Source organism: Gracilinanus agilis, chromosome 5, assembly GCF_016433145.1.
Source record: "Gracilinanus agilis isolate LMUSP501 chromosome 5, AgileGrace, whole genome shotgun sequence".
In the NCBI taxonomy this organism is placed as follows: domain Eukaryota; kingdom Metazoa; phylum Chordata; class Mammalia; order Didelphimorphia; family Didelphidae; genus Gracilinanus; species Gracilinanus agilis.
The window spans coordinates 69,136,089-69,159,142 of record NC_058134.1 but is presented as its reverse complement, the minus strand read 5'-3'; the positions used below and the strand labels follow the sequence as shown (position 1 = coordinate 69,159,142).

Sequence of the window (23,054 nt, the reverse complement as noted above, 5' to 3'; positions counted from 1 at the left end):
AATAAAGAGAGAGTAAAAGAAATCTCTCCAACAGCGTAATTGCCCAGCCTGCTCTTTCATTTTGGGTATGATAATCCAATTCCTAAATGAGTGATCTACTTCTAATAACTCAAAGGGTCCAACTATCACCAGTTTTTTTTTATTCAAACTTGGAGTTATACTTCTTGGGCTTAGCTTTTGGACCCAGGGGCAAGGTAAAAGAAAATGATTAATTTCAGAGTGGCGTGAAATTAGAGCAATGTTGCTTAATGGATAGAGAGCTGACCTTGGAATCCAGAATACCTGAAGCTCAAGATCCATCTCTGACCCATACTGGCTGATCACTGAACTGCATGTTAGTACCCTAGGTAGGTATTTAAGAAAAGGGGTCTAGAGGAAAGAATATTGTATTTGTGGTGATACGTAATAGGTTTGAGATTTTGTTTTTGTTTTCTTTATCACTTTTTTCACCTGTAAAATAGGATAATACTATCCATTTACCAATTTTGTATTTTTGAAGGTAGTAGAAAAGAACCTGATTTGGGGAAAAGATTTAAGGCAAAAAGAAAAGGGTATGGGAGAGAATAAGATAGATAAATAGTATTATGGAAACAATAAATATGTTTGGATAGATTTTGGGAGATAGTGGAGGTAGAAGGACCTATTATGAAGAATTGGACTCTACTGAATGATTGACTGAATAACAACAAAAACTGACATTAGATAATGTGTAAATAGCATTAAAAGCCTTAAATTTCTACATAAATATTGCTTATTATGATAAGTCCATCCAAAAGCTGTAAAAAAAGGGAATTTTTTTAACCTTGGGGAAAGAGAAAAAAAACAAAGGATCCATGACATCCCTTTTTCATGGATGCCACGGACACTTTGACAGTCTGATGAAGCCCATGGATCCATTCTCAGAATAATGTTTTATTTCCTATGTTCGTTATTGAAGGAAATAATAACTTTTAGTTACAGATTAGTGGAAAAAAGTTATTTCTTTTAGATATCCAAATCCCCAGACTCCTCAAAATCTATCCATAGATTCCAGGTTAAGAACTCTAGCTATAAGATTGAAAGTTACATTTCAGTTGTGGCTCCATATTGGTGAAGGGCATTTCTACAGTATAAATTCCTCCATACTAATAAAAGTACAGATCCATTCCCCTCACTGGCCCAGAAAAGAAATTAGAAAGTGATTCATATAGTAGTAATTAGTGGTTACCTGTGCCATAGCTGATTTGGCTCCTACCTTGCACTAAATACATATTGATAGATTTTCAGAGTTAGAAGAGATTTGAGCAAACAGTTGACAAACATTCTTAGAAAGGTGTTAGAAAGAACCAATTATTCACAATGAATTGTTTTCTCCTGTGACTTTGTTGAGAAACAGAATAGAGATTTGAGCTGGGGGGGAGAACGGGGAGCTATAATGGTGGTAGTGGATTATTTTTCTTCTTTCTTCGTAAATTAAAAATGGGAGTATTCCCTCAGGAAGGCAGGACCAGCAGCATCTTGCCTCTCTTTAAGTCTTTATCATAGTTTGTTTGCTAAGGTTCAAATCTGCCAATCAGGTGGTTCCATGGGAGCGGCATTAACAAGAGCAGCTCAATGGACTTCTACTGGATTTGGAACTTGGACCTTAGAATTTACCCCTTTAAACGTGGCTATTCTAACGGACATTGCCAAGTTTGTAGAGTCTTTCAGTGTTAAACATCCCCAGGAAGCATCCTTTGTTTTCCAAGAGCCACTTCAATGGAAGACAACCCTGGATCCTTCAGCATTTGAGTCAAGTTACACTGTCAGGTAAGTCTCATAACAGTTTAGGAAGCAATAGCTTTGATATTCTGGCAGGAGAATGCCCTAACTCCTTCTCTCATGTGAATTAGACCAAGTTTGACACACAAGATATTAAAACCTTTAAAATGCAGTTGGCTCAGGTGACTAATGGCTCAGACCATCCATATTGCTTTAGCCTGAGTACTAAGATTGGGGGTGGGTGGGAGGGAGGTCTGGGGCTTGGTAATTAATTAGATTATGCTGTTATAGATAACTCAGGGAAGGGACCATACCTGAATATGTCAACTGGTGGTGTCCTCAGGTCCATCCTTGTTGAATATCCTTCTCCTGCTGTGGCTAAGTAAAGCTCTTTTTGTTAACTGTGGAATCACCTAGCTAGATCTCATTGTGCTCTATTATATACCTAAACTTCCAGGGGATTGGCCTCAGCCCAGAACAAGGGTCTATGTTTATTGCTATGACAGAATTATTTGTGCTGCCTTTATGTTAATCCCATCAAAAATATTCACATTTCTCTCAAGACATTAACTTGAAAATGAGGTAGAACAGTGATATCTAAACTCGGTGAAATTGTGACAATTCTTTTTTATTTTTTTTAAAAACCCCTACCTTCCATCTTAGAATCAATACTGTATATTAGTTCTAAGGCAGAAGAGAGGCAAAGGCTAGGCAATGGGGCTTCAATGACTTGCCCAGGGTTACACAGCTAGGAAATGTCTGAGGTCATATTTGAACTCAGGACTGCTCCTCCTCCCCGCCCCCTTGGTCTCTGGGCCAGGTTCTCAATCCACTAGCTGCCCTGAGAGAATTCTTGGTAGCTTTCTTGTCCTTAAATCCTAAGGCAAATGGTGGGAGAGTAGGTTGATGCTAAAGTTGATAGAGGAAGAGATAAAAGAAATATTCAATTTAGTTTATTATATACTTTATTATTTACACATATATTTATATATTTATGATATATTTATTCATGATATGTTTATATATAATTATTATATACTTTCCTTGTGCTAAGCCTAGTGAAAGTTACAAAGCTAAATATGACACAGTGACTGCTGATAAAGAGTTTATAATAAATTATCTGCTTGTTGTCAAATTCTTTTTAATTGTGTCCAATTCTTTCCTCATTTGGGATTTTCTTGGCAGATACTGATGTAGTTTGCCATTCCTTCTCCAGCTCATTTTATAGATGAGGAAACTGAGGCAAGTGGGGTTCAGTGACTTGCCCAGAGTTTAACAACTAATAATGGTCAGAAGTCAGATTTTAATTTAGGAAGATGAGTCTTCCTGACTTTAAACCTGGCACTCAATCTATTGTACCAAACAGCTGTCCAAATAATCTGCTACAAGCTCCCTTTTTGCTAAGATGGTATCTCATTGGATCCTGGGAATCTTATGTCAAACAATCAGAAAACCTGCTAATTTACAAGGAGGTTTTTCACAGCTGAATCACAGTCTCAAAAATAGTGGAGATGGAAAGGACCTTAGCTGTCATCTGATCCAGCTGGTACCTGACCCACAATCTCATCTTACAAATAATACCCACTTGGTTGTACAGCTTCTGTTGGAAAAAAGACTGTTTATACTCCTTGCTTCCACTTCTTCCCTTCCTGCTCCCTTCTCAAACCCTTGTAACTGGAATTTTGACTGACCTGCTTCCTTAAAACTGCTCTATCTCTTTAGGCAAAAAACCCCTCCAACTTTTAATTGCTAAAACTGAAGGACTTGTCTTAGTCCTCATTCTTCTTGAATTCTCTGCAGCCTGTGTTGATGACCTTGTCCTCCCCTGGGTTTTTGTCCTACTGTTCTCTCCAAATTCTCTGGCCACTCTGCCTAACTTCTCAATCATTTTTGCTAGGGCATCACTATTAAGCTACCACGTGTCCTTGTATACCAAAGCTCTGTCTTGGCTTTTTTCTTGCCTCTATTTTCTGAAACCAAGCAAAATAAGTCTACTCTCTCTTCTTTAATAAAAACAATTTTTAAAAAATTGACAGTGATAAGTCAAGAAAACAATAAACATACAAAAAAACATGAGACAAGAAGAAGAGACCACATTCATGATGTTATTAGTATAGAGAACTCACAGATGAGGAAATTCCTTTTACTAATGCAATTTGGTGCCTTTTCTGAAACTTACCGTCTTGGAGGAAAAGTGTCAACCTACCTGGCTTCAGTGAAACCCACAACATACCCAACATACCTGAACCAGGTTAAAATATAATTGGGAAATATATAATAAAATAAGTAAAAATATAAGAAAACGGGAATAAATATATAGTGAATAATAAACAAATATAATAAAACATGTGTGACTTGGTGGTGCATTAGATAGAATGCCAGACTTGGAGTCAAGGAAGTCCTAAGCTCAACTCTAGCCTCAAATATTTATTAGATTGTATGATCATGGGCAAGTCACTGGAATCTATTTGCCTCAGTTTCCTCATCTGAAAAATGAGCTGGAGAAGGAAATGGCAAACCATTCCAATATGCTTGCCAACCAAACTCCAAATTGGTCATGAAAAGTCAGACATGAGTGAAATGACTGAACAACAACAAAAAAATAATAAAATATAGATATCGTATTTTAAAACTAAGTCAATATATAGCCTCCAGGGATCCTTCCATACTGATCAGTAGTCCCTATTCCTATTTGAGCCTGATGCCACTGACCTGGAACAATGAGAAGGTAAATGACTTGACTAGGATCAAAGAGCCAATATATTTCAGAAGCAGGACTTGAACAGAGGTATTCCAACCTCTAGGGCCATCTCTCAATCCACTCACTATTCCATGCTATCTTCATGGGAAGAGAAATAACATGTACATAAATAAGCAAAAATAAAATCATCATATGGTCATTTGGGGGAAGCTAGGTGATACAGTGGATAGAGCACCAGCCCTGGAGGCAAGAGGACTTGAGTTCAAATCTGAACACATTTCCTAGTTGTGTGCCCTTGGGCAAGTCACTTAACCCTGATTGTCTAGCCCTTGCTACTCTTCTTAGAATTAATATTGAGACAGAAGGTAAAAGTTTTAAAAAAGTAAAGTAATTTGGTGGTGAACACGGATTGAAAATTTGAAAAACTATTATTACAACAACTTTTTGAATATTTTTGTAGGATCTAAATTTAAATATACATACATCATGCATACATATATATGTATGTAAATATGAGTAGATATACAAGTGCACAAATATCTATATACACATAAATACACAGGCATATAATGATAATACATATATATGTGTTTTTATAGAAATAAATACACACATACATATCTACTCACACACATATATACTGATAGTTCCCCTACAAAACAAGATTTTATTTTATTAGATATTGTGATCTCTATGATCAAGAAAATCTTATGGAAGCTACATTTTCTCCTTATGTTACACCAGTTGAGACAGTGGGATTTGGAAAATATCCAAAAAGAATCCTCCTCTTAGTAAAGTGAAATTGGGGAGCAAAAATTGACTTCTTGCTCCTTTGAGAATCTTAGCACAAGCCTCATTTACCAGGAAAAGTGAATGAAAAAGAAACTTCATATAATAAATTATTTAAATACTGTGAAATCTACCCTCCCCAAAACAAGCTAATAAAGAAGTCCATTGTGGTGGCAAAGCATAACTTTCATTGTACCTTCATGGAAGTGGATATATTAGAAAGTTTAAGGAAAGAGTAACCCGAAAATTGTCTAACCATCAACTAATATGCCTCGAAAAATGCCAAGGAAAAATTCTGAACTAATGAATATGTAGTATCACTTGTTTTTTTTCAGATATGTCACTTAGGTAAGCTAAAAACAGAGCCTTTCCTCTCCTTGCACTCACCTGCCTTAATGCAACCATGCATAAATTAGAAAGGGAAATTTATCATCCTCGTATTATTCATACATCTTTGTTGATGGATGCTAGTAAATTTTAGGGTTTAATGGCATGCATATATGTTGGATAAAGAGGGGAGGGTCAACTCTTCAATGTAAGAATGATAGGACCTCATTTCATGTCAACTCAACATTTAAAATTCTTATATATGTGATTAACAAGTCAAAAAAACAAAGGTAAAAATACATAAAATTAAAATATTAATTATATGCTAAATCACCCCATTTTCCCAAACAGTGTAAAGTCTCACAACAGTTTTCTTTGTTTCGTTAACAATCCTTAGTTATTAATAATGGCCCCAAAGTACAAGAGCAGTGATGCTGGTAGCTCTGATAAACCTAAGATAAGTCATAAAGTACCGAGGTATATTCACATAAGAAATACTGATTAAATAATGGAGTTCACTTTTATGCATGATTTTTAAGTTACTCAAAGGCTCTTGGAATCTATCGGTCATGTAAAATAAGGTTCTACTGAATTCATATTTCCTGTTGCCAGACGAGAAAGTTGCTTGTTGAAATGTGTTAAAGCTTCATTTTTTAAAGAAAATTTTGTTAGTAAAGAATATAACATCAGTCCTTTACTTGTTTTCCCCCCTAGTGGAACAACAATCCAATCACAAGAAACTTCCCAAGATGGGCAGCCACTGCTGCTTTTGACTGTACCTGATATTAAAGTCAGGAGCTTTGGTCAACTGTCGCGCCTGTTACATCTTGCCAAGGATAAAAAACTGAAAGAAACACAATTATGCCTTGAAGGTGGTATTCATATTCAGATTTGTGAACTCAGCATTCAATTAGCTCTCTAATTTGGTATCACTTCAATAATATTCTGCACACAGCTATTAAGTGGGTGATATTCTTTTTGGGGGGGAGGGTAAAGATATTTTATTTTACCAATTATGTGTTATAACAATTTTTCACATAAGTTTTCTAAAGTTATATCATTCAAATTCTCTCCCTCTCTCCCTTCCTCTCCCCCTTCCTGGTAAGCTATTTGATCTGCGTTATACATGCAAAACATTTCCATATTGTTCATTTTTGTAAGAGAATACTCACATAAAACCCAACCCCCCCCAAATAAAAACACAGATAAAGTAAAGTGAAAAATCATATGCTTTGATCTGCATTCCCCCTCCAATAGTTCTTTCTCTGGATGTGGATAGCATTTGTTGTCATAAGTCCCTAAGAATTTTCCTGGATCAACGTATTGCTGTTACTATGTACAATGTTCTACTGGTTCATTTCACTCTGCATCAGTTCATGTAAATGTTTCCAGTTCTTATAGAAATCAAACTGGTCATCATTTCTTAAAGCATAATAGTATTCCATCACCATCATATACCACAATTTGTTCAGCCATTCCCCCGATATTCTTAAAGCATAGGTCAAACCATGATATACTCTTTTCCCAGAAATTTTAATGGCTCCCTATTTCTTCTGGACTAAGAGGAGCAGTAACAATAATAGTTACAATAGGGAGAAAGAGAAGAAAAAAGAGGAAGAGGAGCAGCAGCAATAGTAGCTCTAGTAGTTAACATTTATGTAATGTTCTGAGGTTTGCAAAGTGCTTTATATATGTTATCTTATTTGATGATAAAAGATCGACTTCCTGTGGTTGGCATTTAGAGACCTTTGTAATCTGTTTTAAACCCACCTTCCCAGATGTATTGCACATCACTTTAAAAATATTTTACATTCCAGTTAGACTTTTGTTCCTATTCTAGTCCCCTGTCTTCCTATTTTCTTTGCACAGTTTATTTCCTATTCTGGGCATACCCTCCCCCATTCCTCTTATCTCTTGTAATCCCTAGTTTCCTTGAGCTCTCAAGTTTAAGGGCTTCCTCTTAGGTGAAACTTTTCCTGATCTTCCCAGCTCCTAGTGTTCCTCCCCACCACCAATTACTTTGCATTTACTTTAGGTAGACATTTTACTTTTGCATATGTGTTATTTCCCCTGATGGATTAAAAGTTCTTTGTTATAACCATTGTTTAGCACAGTAACTAGTACATAACAGGTGTTTCATACACGAATATTATTCCTAGTATAATTTAAATTGTTTCATACTAGAAACTTATGTTAATCACTTAAAACCAAAAAGGATGATTTTGAAATCCTTGGGCTCAATTTATGCATAAGATTATCTGGAAAGTTTTAAAATAGTACTATTACATTCAAGTCAGTTCATAATTATAAATTTTTGTGTCTAAATGGACTGGCCAATGCTTTAACAAAATTAGAAAGCTCCTAAGATTTCAATATTGTGTTAATTCTGGCTTTTAAAGAAGATATACCCATTCTCACCCTCCTGCTGCTCTGTCTCCTAGCAATTTTATTTTTCTCTTTGAATACAGGAGAGTGACAATGAAGGATGCTCTTAGAGAAACTAGAAGCTAAACCCCCAACCCTACCTTGATCTAGAGGGCACAGCCAAGGGCAACCACCACAACCCCTGCTCTCATAGTATGGAAAATAATGTCTGGTGACTTCAATTAAGTACAAGTTTCTCTTTTAGCTGAGTCACTAAATGGTATAAGCTTCCACTGAACCTCTGAAAGACAAAGGGAAGGATGGATTTGATTATCCTCTATGATGGTGTTCCACATATTTCTAATAAGTAGACTTGGCTCTTTGTCCATATAGTACGTGTCTTGGTATTAGCTTGGTTACCATGAAAGAGATGTCTGACAAAAGGATTCAGAACCAAACAGAATCACCCTATATTTTATGCTTGTCATTTGGGTTGCTTTGACCCAAGACTAGGATTTAGAGAAGAGGGTTCTTCTTTTGAAGACTTCAAACTTGGCACTGCAGTCTAACTTTCCATTTCTCTCATTCCTATGTCCATGAGGGATCATGAACATATTACACAGAATAGAATAAAGTCACTTTAAGTACCTCATGTATAAATATGGATAAGTAGATAATGTGCCATTACATGGCATAGTCTCTGGATTTGGTTAGAGCAGAAATTCTTTTTGTATGTGTCTCATAGACACCTCTATCAGTCCAATGAAGGCTATGCATCCCCTTTCAGAATAAGGTTTTTAAATGCATAAAACAAAATATGTAAGAATACAAAGGAAATAAATTATATTGAAATAATTATCAAATTTAAAAACAATTTCATGGACCCCACATTAAGAATACGTAAGATATGGTTTTTTAAATTAGTTTGTTGCATTAAAGTTCTCAGGTATCTCCCTCACTCCCTCTCCACTACAGAAGGCACTTTTTGAACAATATATAACCATGTAATATATATATATTTCTATTAGTTCTTTTTCTGGAGGTGGACATTCACATTTATTCCTTAAGGAATATTTCTTTTGCTGTATATGATATTCTCTTGGTTTTGCTAATTTCTTTATTCATAATTTCATGTGGTTCTTTCTATGTTTTAAAAAATTAACCTATTCATCATTTCTTACTATGTAGTAGTTTTCTATCACAATCATATGCTACAGCTTGTTTAGTCATTCCACAATTAATGAGTATCCCTTCAATTTCCAGTTCTTTGCTACCACAAAGAGAACAGCTATAAATATTTTAGAACATAGAGGTTCTTATCCTTTTTCCCTAATCACCTTGGGAAATAGACACAAGAGTGATATTGCTGGGTCAAAGGGTATACACAATTTTATAATTCTTTGGCACAATGCCAGGTTGCTCTCTAAAATGGCGCACAGTTCTACTAATAGTGTTTCTGTGTCCCAATTTTTTTTAATCTCCCCTCAAATATATGTCATTTCCCCCTTCTATTATTTTAGCCAATCTGATAGTGTGAGATGATATCTCAGAATTGTTTTGGTTTGCATTTTTCTAATCTAATCAGTAATGATTTAGAGCATTTTTTCATATGGCTATATATAGCTTTGATGTCTTCATCTAAAAATTGTCCATTCATATCTTTTGACCATTTATCAATTGGGGAATGGCTCATATTCTTGCAAATTTGATAAAGTTCTCTATATATTTGAGATATGAGAACTCTATCTGAAAATTGTCTATAAAATCCCTCTCTCCTGCCCCTCTGCCAATTTTCTACTTTCTTTCTAATCTTGGCTATATTGGTTTATTTATACAAAGTCCTTTTAATTAAATGGAATCACAATTATCCATTTTACATCTTGCAATGCTTTCTTCCTCTTGCTTATTCATAAGTTCTTCTCTTATCCATAAATCTAATAGGTAAAATGTTCCATGTTCTTTTCCTCTAATTTGTTTATGTCTTCCTTCAAAGTCTGGTCTATACATAGTTGGTATGTTTAAAAAACAAACAAATAACAAAAGACTTTTACCTTCCATCTTAGAATTAATACTCTGTATTGGTTCCAAGGCAGACAAGTGGTAAGGGCTAGGCAAAGGAAGTTAAGGGACTTGCCCAGGGTCACATAGCTAGGATGTATCTGAGGTCCAATTTGAACCCAGGACCTCCCCATCTTTGGCTCTCAATCCATTGAGCCACCTAGCTACCCTCTTAGCTGATATGTCTTTATAAAAAGTTTTGCCAGGTTTCATCTCCAGAATATTCACACTCTTTACCCTTAGGAACACAAGTGCTTGTTCTTTTTTCCTGGGCTCCAGGTAAACCTCTTGCTTTCATGTCAAAGCTAACATCTCCATAGCGATGTGAGCTTCAAACTATTATCTAGTTTCTTGTCCCTCTGGGAATCTACCTCTTTAAGAAGTCTTCTTTTCCTTTTCTAGGTTCTCATTATTTGTGAAGAAGTTTTCCCTTATAAATCTTTCTCTCTTCTGAAACAATTCCTTCTAAACATCAATGTTTCCATCATGGCCCCTTTAACATGGATCCAATCATCCCTTTCTCTAACTTATCTGATAGCTTCCCCCAGACTAAAGTCTAATTCTATAAGCAGTACTCCTGTCGCTACTCCTTCATAAGCAGACGATGGTGGGGGGAATTTCTTTCAGGCATCCGACAGCTGATCCTTGGCTTCTTCAAAATTTAGAATTTAGTGGTTTTGAAACCTATATATACATCACATACATACAGCATAGGATGACTTTTTATCTACATCAAAAAAGAGGTATGGTTGTGATATAAATAGGGGAGGGGTTACTATTATCACCAATGAGGCATGTGCGACATTGTTGGCTCCATTTTCCAAAGGTGCTCTTGAGAGCACAGGTAAGTAGGAGAGCTGAGACAAACTAAATGTGGGATAGGGTAGGAGGAAGCAAGAGAGAGCATATGAATTGAGAAAGAGGCATTGTATTAATATTTAGGCATGGGCAATTTATTTTTAGCACTTACAACCAAACCTCTCTATCAAAAGTTAATTTATAGATTAATTTTTACTTTTTGAAATGGTCAAATTATTTTCATACAAAATACATATTAAGGGAGATAATATGGTGTAATAGAAGATTGCTGGATATGGAGCATGAGGATCTTGGTTTATATCTTGACTCTTACTATCTCTGAGATCTTGAGCAAGTCATTTAATCTCTACAGAACTTAAGTTTCTTCAACTATAAAACAGAGGGATTAAACTAGATCAGAGGTGTCAAATTCCTTGATTATAAACAGCCAGTAAAATTTCACAGTGGAACAGGAACTAGGTTAAAATGTAATTTGGAAATCTCCATAAAAATTTTTAAAATACAATATGATATAGATAATATTCATTTGTGTTTTTCCAATATAGAGAATATTCATTTGTAGGGAAGCCAGGTGGGTCAGTGGATAAAGGGCTGGGTCTGGAGTTAGAAAGTCTTGTCTTTCTGAGTTCAGATTTGGCTTCAGACACTTTGTAGGTGTTTAACCATGGGCAAGTCACTGAACCCCATTGCCTTAGTTTTCCCATTGTAAAATGAGCTGGAGAAGGGAAATGGCAAATTACTCTAGTATCTTTGCTAAGACAACCCCAGTTAGGATCAGAAAGTGTAAGACAGGACTGAACAACAAAATCAATATGCAGCTCAGGGTTCTGTTCTTTTGGAGTTTGACACCACAGCACTAGATGGCCTCGAAGGTAATTTTTGGCTATAATTCTATGCCTCAATGAACCGAATGTCTAGGCTATTTCCTCATTCTAAATTGTAATGTTTAGTTCAACATTCAGAAAATAGGTGGCTAAACAAAGTGATATTTTGCTTGTATTTTGGCAGTTAATAGAGACCCTATAGTGAAAATTTTGGGCCCAGGATATGGCACAGTGGAAAGAGGAAAAGAGGTTATGTCTACAGTACATTTCTTAGATGAAATGAAAAAAGATGAAGATCCTGAATGTAATATTAAAATGGAAATTTCACTTCTGCTGCAACAACTGGACATGTACCTGCTCAATAATTCTCTGAATCATATCTCTTTGTAAGTGGGTTTGGTGTGGGGGAAGAAGAGTTTAGGAAGAAAGTTTAGGACCCCTCCCCCTTCCCCCAATAGTTTTTGAAAGTTACAGAAAAAAGTGAGAAATAGTATGAAAATCTTAAAATCAAACAATTTTAGAAATATGAAGGGCATTTAGGAATCATCTAATGCAATCTTCTTTTAACAAGAGAAAATTGAGGTTCTCCTAATCTAAATAAATTAATAATTTATTTTTATTTAGATGAAATTAAACGAATACGATTTTTTAATGATTTCACATTATTGAACAAGATAAACTTCTTTAGCAACTCAGTCATTCGCACACATTAAGTTCACTGGTAAAATGGCTAAACCATTTTAATCACTTTTCATCTAATTCTTAAAATGTTAAATGACTATACTTTTCAAAAATCCATAAGATTTTCTTACATATTACTAAAATGTAATGAAAATATGATAATAATACAGATTTTGTTCTGTTTTATAAAATTAGTCAATCTAATTAGAATATGTGATGAATAGTTTAGCTGGTAGTTACAATATTTCATCAAAATAAATTATTTATTCTCTCAATTTCTATGGAATAAAGTATATGTTAGCAACAATTTATATTATAAGAGGAAAGATACCTCCAACTGAAAAATGTAATACCTCTCATTTATTTTCAGGGAATATACTTTAAAAGTATCAGATCTGAAGGCTTTTTTGTTGTTGTCAATTTCAGGGAAATACATTTAAATCCATCCCCCATTAAGGATGATGTAGATCTGCTCAAGCGTTTCTCAGGAAAAGGAGATCAAACAATTTTGGAATATATCGACTACACATCAGGTTCAAATATTTTCAAATATATTTTATTTATTTATTTATTTAATTTATTTATAATTTTTTCCCATGGTTACATGATTCATGTTCTTTACCTCCCCTCGTCCCTACCTACTTCCAGAGCTGACAAGCAATTCCATTTGTTTATACATGTGTCACTGTTCAAAACCTATTTGCATATTATTCATATTTGTAATAGAGTGATCTTTTAACAATACCCTAATCATATTCCCATCAAATCATGTGACTGATCATATGTTTTTCTTCTGTGTTTCTGCTCTCACAGTTCTTTCTCTGAATGTAGATAGCATTCTCTCTCATAAATTCCTCAGAATTGTCCTGGGTTATTGCATTGCTGCTGGTAGAGAAGTCTGTTACATTCAATTGTGCCACAGTATATCAGTCTCTGTGTACAATGTTCTTCTGGTTCTGCTCTTTTCACTCTTCATCAATTCCTGGAGGTCTTTCCAGTTCACATGGAATCCCTCCAGCTCATTATTCCTTTGAGCACAATAGTATTCCATCACCTGCAGATACTACAATTTGTTCAGCCATTCCCCAATCGATGGACACCCCCTCATTTTCCTTTTTTTTTTTTTTTTTTTTTTGCTATCACAAAGAGCGTGGCTTTAAATATTTTTGTACAAGTATTTTTCCTTGTTGTCTATATTTGGGGTACAAATCCAGCAGTGGTATGGCTGGATCAAAAGGCAGATAGTCTTTTAAAGTCCTTTGAGCATAGTTCCAAATTGCCATCCAGAATGGTTGGATCAATTCACAACTCCACCGGCAATGCATTAGTGTCCTAATTTTGCCACATCTGCTCCAACATTTATCACTTTCCTTTGCTGTCATATTGGGCAATCTGCTAGGTGTAAAGTGATACCTCAGAGTTGTTTTAATTTGCATTTCTCTAATCAGGAGGGATTTAGAACACTTTTTCATGTTATAATTGGTAGTTTTGATTTCTTCATGTGAAAACTGCCTATTCATGTCCCTTGCCCATTTGCCAATTAGGGAATGGCTTGATTTTTTGTAAATTTGATTTAGTTCTTTATATATTTAAACCTTTGTCAGAGTTTTCTTATTAAAACTTTTTCTCAGATTGTTGATTTCTTTCAAATTTTGGTTGCATTGGTTTTGTCTATACAAAAACTTTTAAATTTGATATAATGAAAGTCATTCATTTTACATTTTGTAATGTTCTTTATCTCTTGCTTGATCTTAAATTCCTTCCTTTCCTACATATCTGAAAGGCATACTATTCTATGTTCACCTAATTTATTTATGATTTCCCTCTTTATATTTAAGTCATTTATCCATTTTGAATTTATTTTGGCATAGGGTATAAGATGTTGATCTAAACCTAATTTCTCCTATACTGTTTTTCAGTTTTCCCAGCAGTTTTTGTCAAATAGTGAGATCATGTCCCCAAAGCTGGGATCTTTGGGTTTATTGAACACTAGCTTGCTGAGATCATTTACCTCAAGTCTACTCCACTGATGCTCCCTTCTGTCTCTTAGCCAGTACCATATTGTTTTGATGACCACTGCTTTATAGTACAGTTTAAGAGCTGATACTGTTAGACCCTCATCCTTCACATTTTTTTTCATTATTTCCCTTTTGTTCTTCCAGGTGAACTTTGTTATAATTTTTTCTAATTCTATAAAAAAGTTCCTTGGTAGTTTGATAGGTATAGCACTGAATAAGTAGATTAATTTGGGTAGGATTGTCATTTTTATTATTTTAGCTCATCTACCCATGAGCAATTAATGTTTTTCCAATTATTTAGGTCCAGTTTTAATTGTATGTAAAGTGTTTTGTAGTTGTGTTCATATAATTTCTGTGTTTGTCTTAGCAGATAGATTCCTAAATGTTTTATATTGTCTAGAGTGATTTTAAATGGAGTTTTCCTTTCTAACTCCTGCTGCTGAATTTTGTTGTAAATATATAGAAATGCTGATGATTTATGTGGGTTTATTTTGTACCCTGCAAATTTTCAAATCTATTTTATTCTGAAAAAGCTTCATATCTCTAAAATTCCAAATACTTTAGCTATCCACTGATTTGAACTCCCCCTCCCCATCCTTTAAGATTAGGAAAATTCATGAAGCAATTTTATGATTATGAAAATTTAGGTTATAAATTCAATTAATTAAAGCTAACAAGAGATTTATTTCAAAGGACATCATTTTGCAGACATCTAGTCTAAATTGCTTCTGGTTTTTGACTACAATTGTTTGCAGACTTTGAATTTGCAAATGGGTGTCGGGCCCCACCTTGGAGACAGACTTATGGGGAAATTTGTTACTTGATCGTGAAACCACATGACTGCGATAGAATGTGGCTGACTTGTAGCACAGCAGGAATTTTTATAAATGGTGTAAGTAAAAAGCACAGCCAGAACTAGAACCCAACAAGTATGCTTTATAGCCAGACAATGATAGTCTAATGGTGGTAATTCCCTTCGGCTGTGTCTTAAGGTTAAGTCCATGTAACCAAGTATGAGTCTATAAAATTTGTTTTCCTGTCAATGCTGTGCTTTGGGAATATCAAAACCAATGATTCTGGGCAACGTTGACAGAACAAGACTGGCATGTTTCTGGATTCCCGGGTCACTGTTTGGGGTTCAGAATAATTTATTCTACGTTGTAAGATTTGAGCCCTCAAAGAATTCATTGATGCACAGAACAACTACTGTGATTGTTTGCTTGGTTGTGGATTTTGAGAGCTGCTCTTTAAATTTTAGGGTCAGAAATGACCAAATTTCCTGGATTTTCTCTAACTAGATGTTCATGGTTCCCATTTCTACTAGAAGCCAACTCTGTAAGCTACCCAGAAACCCTACCATGCATGTTTTGTGGGTTCTAAGTGCTTCTGTACCACACTGTCTTCAGGTCATAATTTTAAATTCTAATCTCCCAAGAAAAATTCTCTAGAGAACTATAGTACTTTAGGGTACAATTTATAGAATGATATAATAAAATATTTGGTAATAATATAAGTTTAATCTTTAAGGGTTTGAAAAAGGAAGCAGAGGAAATTGACTATGAGAGGCAGAGCGACATATATAAAGATCTGGTCTCATTTTTACGAGAAAGATCACCAACATTTTCAAGAAATTTGTCAAAACAGGTAGGTTATGTCTGATGGTTCATTATTTATGTTAGTTTTTCTGTTAAGAATTTACAAAGTTGCCTTATCCCTTAAATAATATGCATTTAATTCAAATGGAGAATCATTTTATAACTTAAAAACAGAAACAAAATAAACTTGGTAATAGTACTATTAAAGCATGAAAAATGAAAAATGATAAACATTTGTAATTATAGGCATTTTCACATTTTTTTTTTAATTTTCAGCATCTGGGCTATATGGAATGTCTGTGTTTTATAGTATCCAAAAAAACTTTTGAGCAAAACAACCTTTAAGAAAGATTTAAAGTTTTTTTCCTCTCTGCTTTAGTTTCTCCTTAATACTTTCTTTTGGTCCCTCATACCATAAGGTCTTTTAGGACAACAACCATGTTATAAATAATAATAAATCAGAATCATAGCCACTTATTCTCAATTACCTAGGTATTTAAATGGATGTATTACTCTATCTGTTGGAAGTTTTCATCAGTGTAGCAGATTGCAACTCTGTGTTACCCAACTTTTGTCCATATCTTTCCATAAATTTGCTATAGTGGTTCCACCAAAGATGCTGAAGACCTTTCTTCTTTCTCCTGGTATCTCAGGAGTGCCATCTCTGACTGTCTGCCTGATATTCTTTGTCTCTGGCTCATAACCTTTCCATTTTCTCTCTTAAAAAAACACACCTCTTCTACTGCCTTAGAACCATTGGTTCTACATTAAATGGGTTGCCCAGGGCCACATAGCTAGGAAGTATATGAGGCCAGATTTGAACTGGACTACCCAATAGCCCCAACCATATTCTCCGGATGTCATCTTTTATTCTTGTTCTTATGTTCTTCAAACTTTCTCATTGGTTATATGTTTACACCTACTCATACCTACCACTTGTCTCTCCATTGCCCTCTATGTGATATTCATTTTTAGTTCTCTGGAGATGATCGTGTTCTATGTTTCTCTACTACATAATAACAATAGTAGAGTGTTCTAAAAACTTATGAAGCATCCTTCCCAGTTTACAAAACATTTTTGCCATGGCAACCTGGTGGTACCAGTAATGTAAATATTATTATCTCTATCTGATAGAGAATGAAATTCAGGGTCAGATTGCTTAAAGGACTTACTCCCAGTCATATAGCTGGTATTATGGTGGACTTAGAGCCAGAATCCAGATATTCTGACTCCAAACCCAGTGTTTATCACACATATGTCCCATCTTTGGGGGGCAACTTCATTAGAAGAGGCATATTTCTTGGTACATACTAGTTGGACTGTAGTTCACTGTTTAAATAAATTAATAAGAATATAAATACTGGAAACCCACCAGGTAGCTTTTATAAACCAATTGCCATGAAAATAGATCTACTGAAATAATTTTAGGCTCTGAAATATATTTAGAGTTTAAGCAATTGGGAACATTTATTTGTCTCTACTATTTGGCAGATCCTTTTTGACAAAGTTGGTTATTTGTCTCTGAAAGTGCCATTGTGTTGTTTGCTCTTTGGATTGAATTAAATAATACTTTGATGGGTGTTTGATCTCATCAGTGTGGGTAATCCCTCATAGACACGTGTCAGAAATTGTGAGACTCATGTCCACAGACTCTCATAATATCCTACGTTAGGGTATGCCTGATGTGTTGGGGCTTTCCTCCAGGACATAGTGTAGATAGAAACAGGGTATTCAGGTTATGGTTGGCATCTTGCCATGTGCTTAACTCCTTTCTGATTATGCTTCTCTCTACAACATCCTTACATTGCTGTTCATTGTGAATAATGTGATATAGCCTACCCACAATGTCCACCTCGATTACCCTTTGATCAAACTTCAACCTGAATTATTGAGAAGCTATGCTAATTTCATGATTTATAGATGGGGATATTCATGTTCAAATGGGAGCCTTTGTTTTGGAGAGACGCTTGGGGCCATTAAAAGCATTGAGCATTTTTTAAAAAAAGGCAATCTGGTCTACAATTTAGTTTCAGACCCAGAGTAACATCCTTGCCCAGGATCTGTTTTTTGTGTTGATGGGCTAGCTCTGCATTGCTCTTCAATTCTACAACTGTCTTGACAACAGGCATTCTTCATCCTTTCATTATGTATAAAGTTGGGTCGGAAAGATAAGTGAAACTCTTTCAAATGACTACAAATTTCACTTTTTAAAAAGAATTTTTAGGTGAAATTCTACTTCTCTCCATCTTTTGTTGGTTCTGCTGCTCCAAAATTTGTGTCGAGCTGTGTGTGTGTGTGTGTGTGTGTGTGTGTGTGTGTGTGTGTGTGTGTGTGTGAGATGGTTTGGGGAAGTTCATTGTTCTCTACCTGGCATCTTGGTTGCCAAAAGCAGCTCTTTTGGGGCTGGCAAAGAATTGGAAACTGAGGGGGTGTCTATCGATTGGGGAATAGCTGAACAAGTTCAGTACAAAATTGTAATGGAATATTATTATGCTATAAGAAGTGACAAATAAGATGATCACAAACAAAACAAAACAAAGCCTGGAAAGACATGAAATGATACAAAGTATAATTAAGTAGAACCATGAGAATGTTATACACAGTAACAGCAATAACATACAATGATCAACTGTGAATGACAACTATTATCAGCAATACAAAGATCCAAGGTAACTCCAAAGGACTCATGACAAAAAAGACTGCACTGCCATAGAAGGAACTGATGGAATCTGAATTCAGATTGAACCATACTGTGACAATTAAAATTTTTTGAAAGACTGGTAGTTAAAAATGTTAATCAATAAATTAGTGTTCTCTGAGAATCTTGATGATCAAAGACAAGGAAGTTCTTTCATGAAGTTCCATGAATATAATTTGGGAGCTTATTATTCAGTCATTTCTTTGGACATCCCAAGACATCTCTAATTGGTGAATAGTTGATGACGAGGTTGGCCATCAACCCCTCTCCATCTCCTGGGGAATGGTGAGGAGTCCTGTAACCTAGAGGAAGAACTTTATTATCTCCCTTTTCTGCTAACCATGTTTTCTGAGGGGGAAACATTCCTTGTATTTCCAAGAACAAAGGAAAGAATACAAAGGTCAAAGAACTGATTGGAACTTTTAATTCCCAAGTCAGATTTAAGAATTCAGAATATGTTAAAAATAAATCTTCTCAATACCACTCTTTATTTCCTTTATGAATTTTCCTCTAGCATAAGTGATATGTGTCTTTTTCACAACATAACAAAGATGGGAAAATATATTGTATGCCAACTCAGGGAGTGTAGAGGAGAGGGAAGGAGAGAGAGAACATGGATGTCAAAATGCCAGAAAAATGTATCGACATATAATCTTGAAATAAAAATTTAAAAAGTTCTTGGAGATTCTGGGTCTAGATGTAATTATTACAATAGCAACTATAAACAGAAGCATCTGGAGTACCTCATTATAAAGAGTTTCTTTTTTATTCTTTATATTTTTATTAATTATTATATATAATTATATAATTACATATTACATATAATCATATTATATATAATTATTTATGATTATTATGATGAAAGAAATTCTTCCATTTGGCTATGGCTTAGACATCCTCCATAACAGTACAAATACCAAATCTTGACTGATATTAATTGTCAGAAGGTCACTGAATAGTGATAGTTTGATAGTTTTTTTCAAGTAATATTGTATCATTTGACATATGCATGGTAGAAACCTTATTGAAAAAAGAGCCTTTAAGGCAGTTTTATTTCTCTATTGAGTCAGGTTTTTTTAGTTAACAATAAAGAAGTGAGATCTTGGGTTTTCTACATTTTTCAGTCAATTATATGATTATAAATTGTGGTATTCTATGGAAGCCTATCTGTTCCTTTTTTACTTTGTTGTCATGACCCCATGGACCAAAGCATGCCAGGTCCTTCTGTCCTTTACCATCTCTTGAAGTCCATCCAAATTCATGTTCATTGTTTCTATGACACTATCTATCCATCTCCTTCTCTGCCATCTCCTTCTGCTTTTGTGAGTCCAGTCTTCTCTTTATGAGGCCAAAGTACTTAAGGTTCAGCTCCAGTATTTCACTTTCTAGTGAATAGTCTGAATTAATTTCTTTAAGTCTTGGCTGATTTAATTTCCTTGCTGTCCAAGAGACCCTCAAAAGCCTTCTCCAGCACCACAATTTGAAAGCGTTGATTCTGTAGCTCTCAGCTTTCCTTATAATCCAACTCTCATAGCCATATATATCAATCCTGGAAAAACTGTAGCTTTGACTATATAGACCTTTGGTGTTATGGTGATATCTCTGCTTTTTAGTATGTTGTCCAGATTTGCCATAGCTCACCTTCTAAGGAGCACACATCTTTTCATTTCATGGCTGTAGTAACTGTGTGCAGTAATCTTGATGCCCCCAAAATATAAAACATGGCACTGCTTCTATTTCTTCTCCCTCTATTTGCCAGGAAGTGATGGGACCAGTTGCCAAGAACTTAGGAAACAATTACAATTTCTGTGGATATCTTTTCTTTTATGTAATCATTTAAAAATATCTACTGTTTCTTTAAATAGGTCATGTTGCTTCAGTTGTATGCATCTTCTCATTTCGATTCTTCCTTCTAACTTAGTATTGACTATGATATATGCCCCCCACCAATCAATTGCCTGACTTTACAGGGTTTTGCCCATTTCCTGCCTGCCTGATCATGCACAGTTCATCTTTGCTGCTAATCGGTTCTTGCCTTATTCTCTACCTCTTTCCTCTCTCTTTGAAGAACTTACTCATGACAGAAATGCAGGAGGCTTCTATGAAGTCTACAAGCCTTTGAACAATCTCATGTATTTCCCCTGAGCCATTTTAATAGCACATTTTCAGTGTTTTCTCTAACTTTGTATCACCGTCATGGAACATTAAAATAATGTGCTGCCCGAACATTGAAGATCTTGATAAGTTTTCCATAGAACTTCCCTGTCTCATCATCTCTTACAACAGTTGTTGGCACATTCGCTGTTATTATTTTCATTGTGGGTTTTTGCATTTGCTTTCCCCAAGCACTTTAAGTTAACCAGATGTCACACAAAATATTTCTTTTTTTCCTTTGGAAACATGAAAAAATCAATTCTGACAGCTCCTTGATGTGCCCATCTAAGGAGAATATATAAACCATTTTTCCATTAAGCTGCAACTTCTTCTTGTTCTTTGGCTTCATTTCAATTAATTAACAATCATTTAGTGTCTACAATGTGCTAGGTACTTCACATATAAAGCCAAAAGTGAAACAGTTCTTTTCTTTGAGGAAATGACATTTCTGTCATTCTAGGAAGCATTTTAAGATGATATAATTCTTCCAGTAGCATTTCAACTCATCATTTGCTGGATGTGGATCTTACCTTTAGATTCTCTATTGCTGGTAATCTTTGTAGATAGTCTGCAAATGGTGTGATTCTTCATGCTTGCCACCATCGATGCCAAAGTGGAAGGAGGCTGTTAGAGTGCCATCTCGCATTTGGTTTTGTGGGTTGCCATGGCATGTGGCCAGCCTGATGATGATGATGATGATGATGATGATGATGATACTCTTTGTAGTTTGCTAGGCTGGCCCTTAAAAAATAGATATCTGTTTGGAAGATCCCACATTTCTCTTCCCACTCCAACATGCTTTTCTTTTCTTTTCAAAAACTTTTACCTTTTTTCTTAGAATCAATTCTATGTATTGGTTCTAAGGCAAAGGAGCAATGAGGACTAAATGACATCCAGGATTATACAGCTAGGAAATGCCCGAGACCAAATTTGAACCTCTCACCTCCAGGGCTGGTATTCTATCTATTGTGCTACTTACTGGCTCTGATGTCTCTTTTCTTAAAATTGTTTTCTCAGGACAGCTAGGTGGCTCAGTGGATAGAGAGGGGTAGACATGGTAGGTCCTGAGTTCAAATCTGGCCCCAGACACATCCCAGTTGTGTGATCCTTGACAAGTCACTTAAACCAAATTGCCTATTCTTTACTACTCTTGTGCCTTGGCATCAATACTTAATATTGATTCTAAGATGGAAGGTAAGGGCTTTTTTAAAGTTCTCTCTACATTTTTTCTCTCTTTGACAAATTAATCCCTAGCCATTTGTAGGGGGACCAGTTTGCTTTACTTTAACGCAGTCAATCAGATGTTCTGAAGAAAAATGTGAATTTTTAATCCTGAAAAATGTCTTTTAAAGAAATTTTAATTTTATTTTCAGGACATTCAAAACTGGAAATAATTTCAGTTCATTTCTTTAGTTGTTTTTTTTTTTATGACCAAAAAGAAATAGAAAGAAACCTTCCCTTAAAAAATAGGGTTGTTTTTGATTAAAAGTAACAGTGGAAACATATGCTTTCAGTTGCCATGGCATGTGTTGCTACTATGCAGGTGGCAGCTGCAACAACAACAACAACAACAACAACAACAACAACAACAACAACAACAACAACAACAACCCCAAACCCANACAACAACAACAACAACAACAACAACAACAACAACAACAACAACAACCCCAAACCCAAACCCAAACCCAAACCCTAAACCCTGTGATTCTGGATCTCAACTTTAGATTGGTCAAGAAATGTATTGAATTGATTTCTGTAGTAATCAGAACATCTTTCATGTCTGTATTACATGTTTTCTTATAGTTAAGACTTCAGGATATAAGTATAAACTATAGGTTAACAGGGGTCTGGCCCCCGACACAGTACAATGGCTCCTGGTACAATTTTTGAAGGTCTCTTGAAAAATATCTCTGGCTCATAACCAGAACAGAGAAATTGGAGAATGTCAGTATCTGGGTTGTTCCTTTTACAATGATAGGTACTATTTATATAGTATTTAAGGTTTTCAAAGTGATATAAATGTATATATTTTTTATAATTTTTACAAATTTATAAATGTTTATATGTATATACACACATATATATAGCATATATTTTATATAGTATGTATTTTATATATGTGCATGTATGTATAATTTCATTTGGTCTTCACCACCCTGTGAAATAGGGGTAATGGGAAGAAGGGGAAAGAAAATATTTTTTTTCCAATGCAATGCCTAGCTGCTTCCCAAAACAGATACTATTTCCCCCATTTTACAAACAAGGGACCCTAAAGCTGAGAGT

General features: G+C 35.1%; 1 protein-coding gene across 1 annotated transcript in view; it reads left to right on the top strand.

Annotated features, from left to right (window-relative positions):
* Nucleotides 1–1,564: 1,564 nt before the first annotated feature.
* Nucleotides 1,565–23,054, top strand: part of ODAD2 (outer dynein arm docking complex subunit 2) — a 203,015-nt gene continuing 181,525 nt past the window's right edge. Inside the window, exons 1-6 of the mRNA XM_044678938.1 lie at nt 1,565–1,788; nt 6,272–6,429; nt 11,807–12,008; nt 12,730–12,836; nt 15,077–15,213; nt 15,849–15,965. Coding sequence (XP_044534873.1) covers nt 1,565–1,788; nt 6,272–6,429; nt 11,807–12,008; nt 12,730–12,836; nt 15,077–15,213; nt 15,849–15,965 — 945 coding nt within the window. The remainder of the gene's footprint in view (nt 1,789–6,271; nt 6,430–11,806; nt 12,009–12,729; nt 12,837–15,076; nt 15,214–15,848; nt 15,966–23,054) is intronic.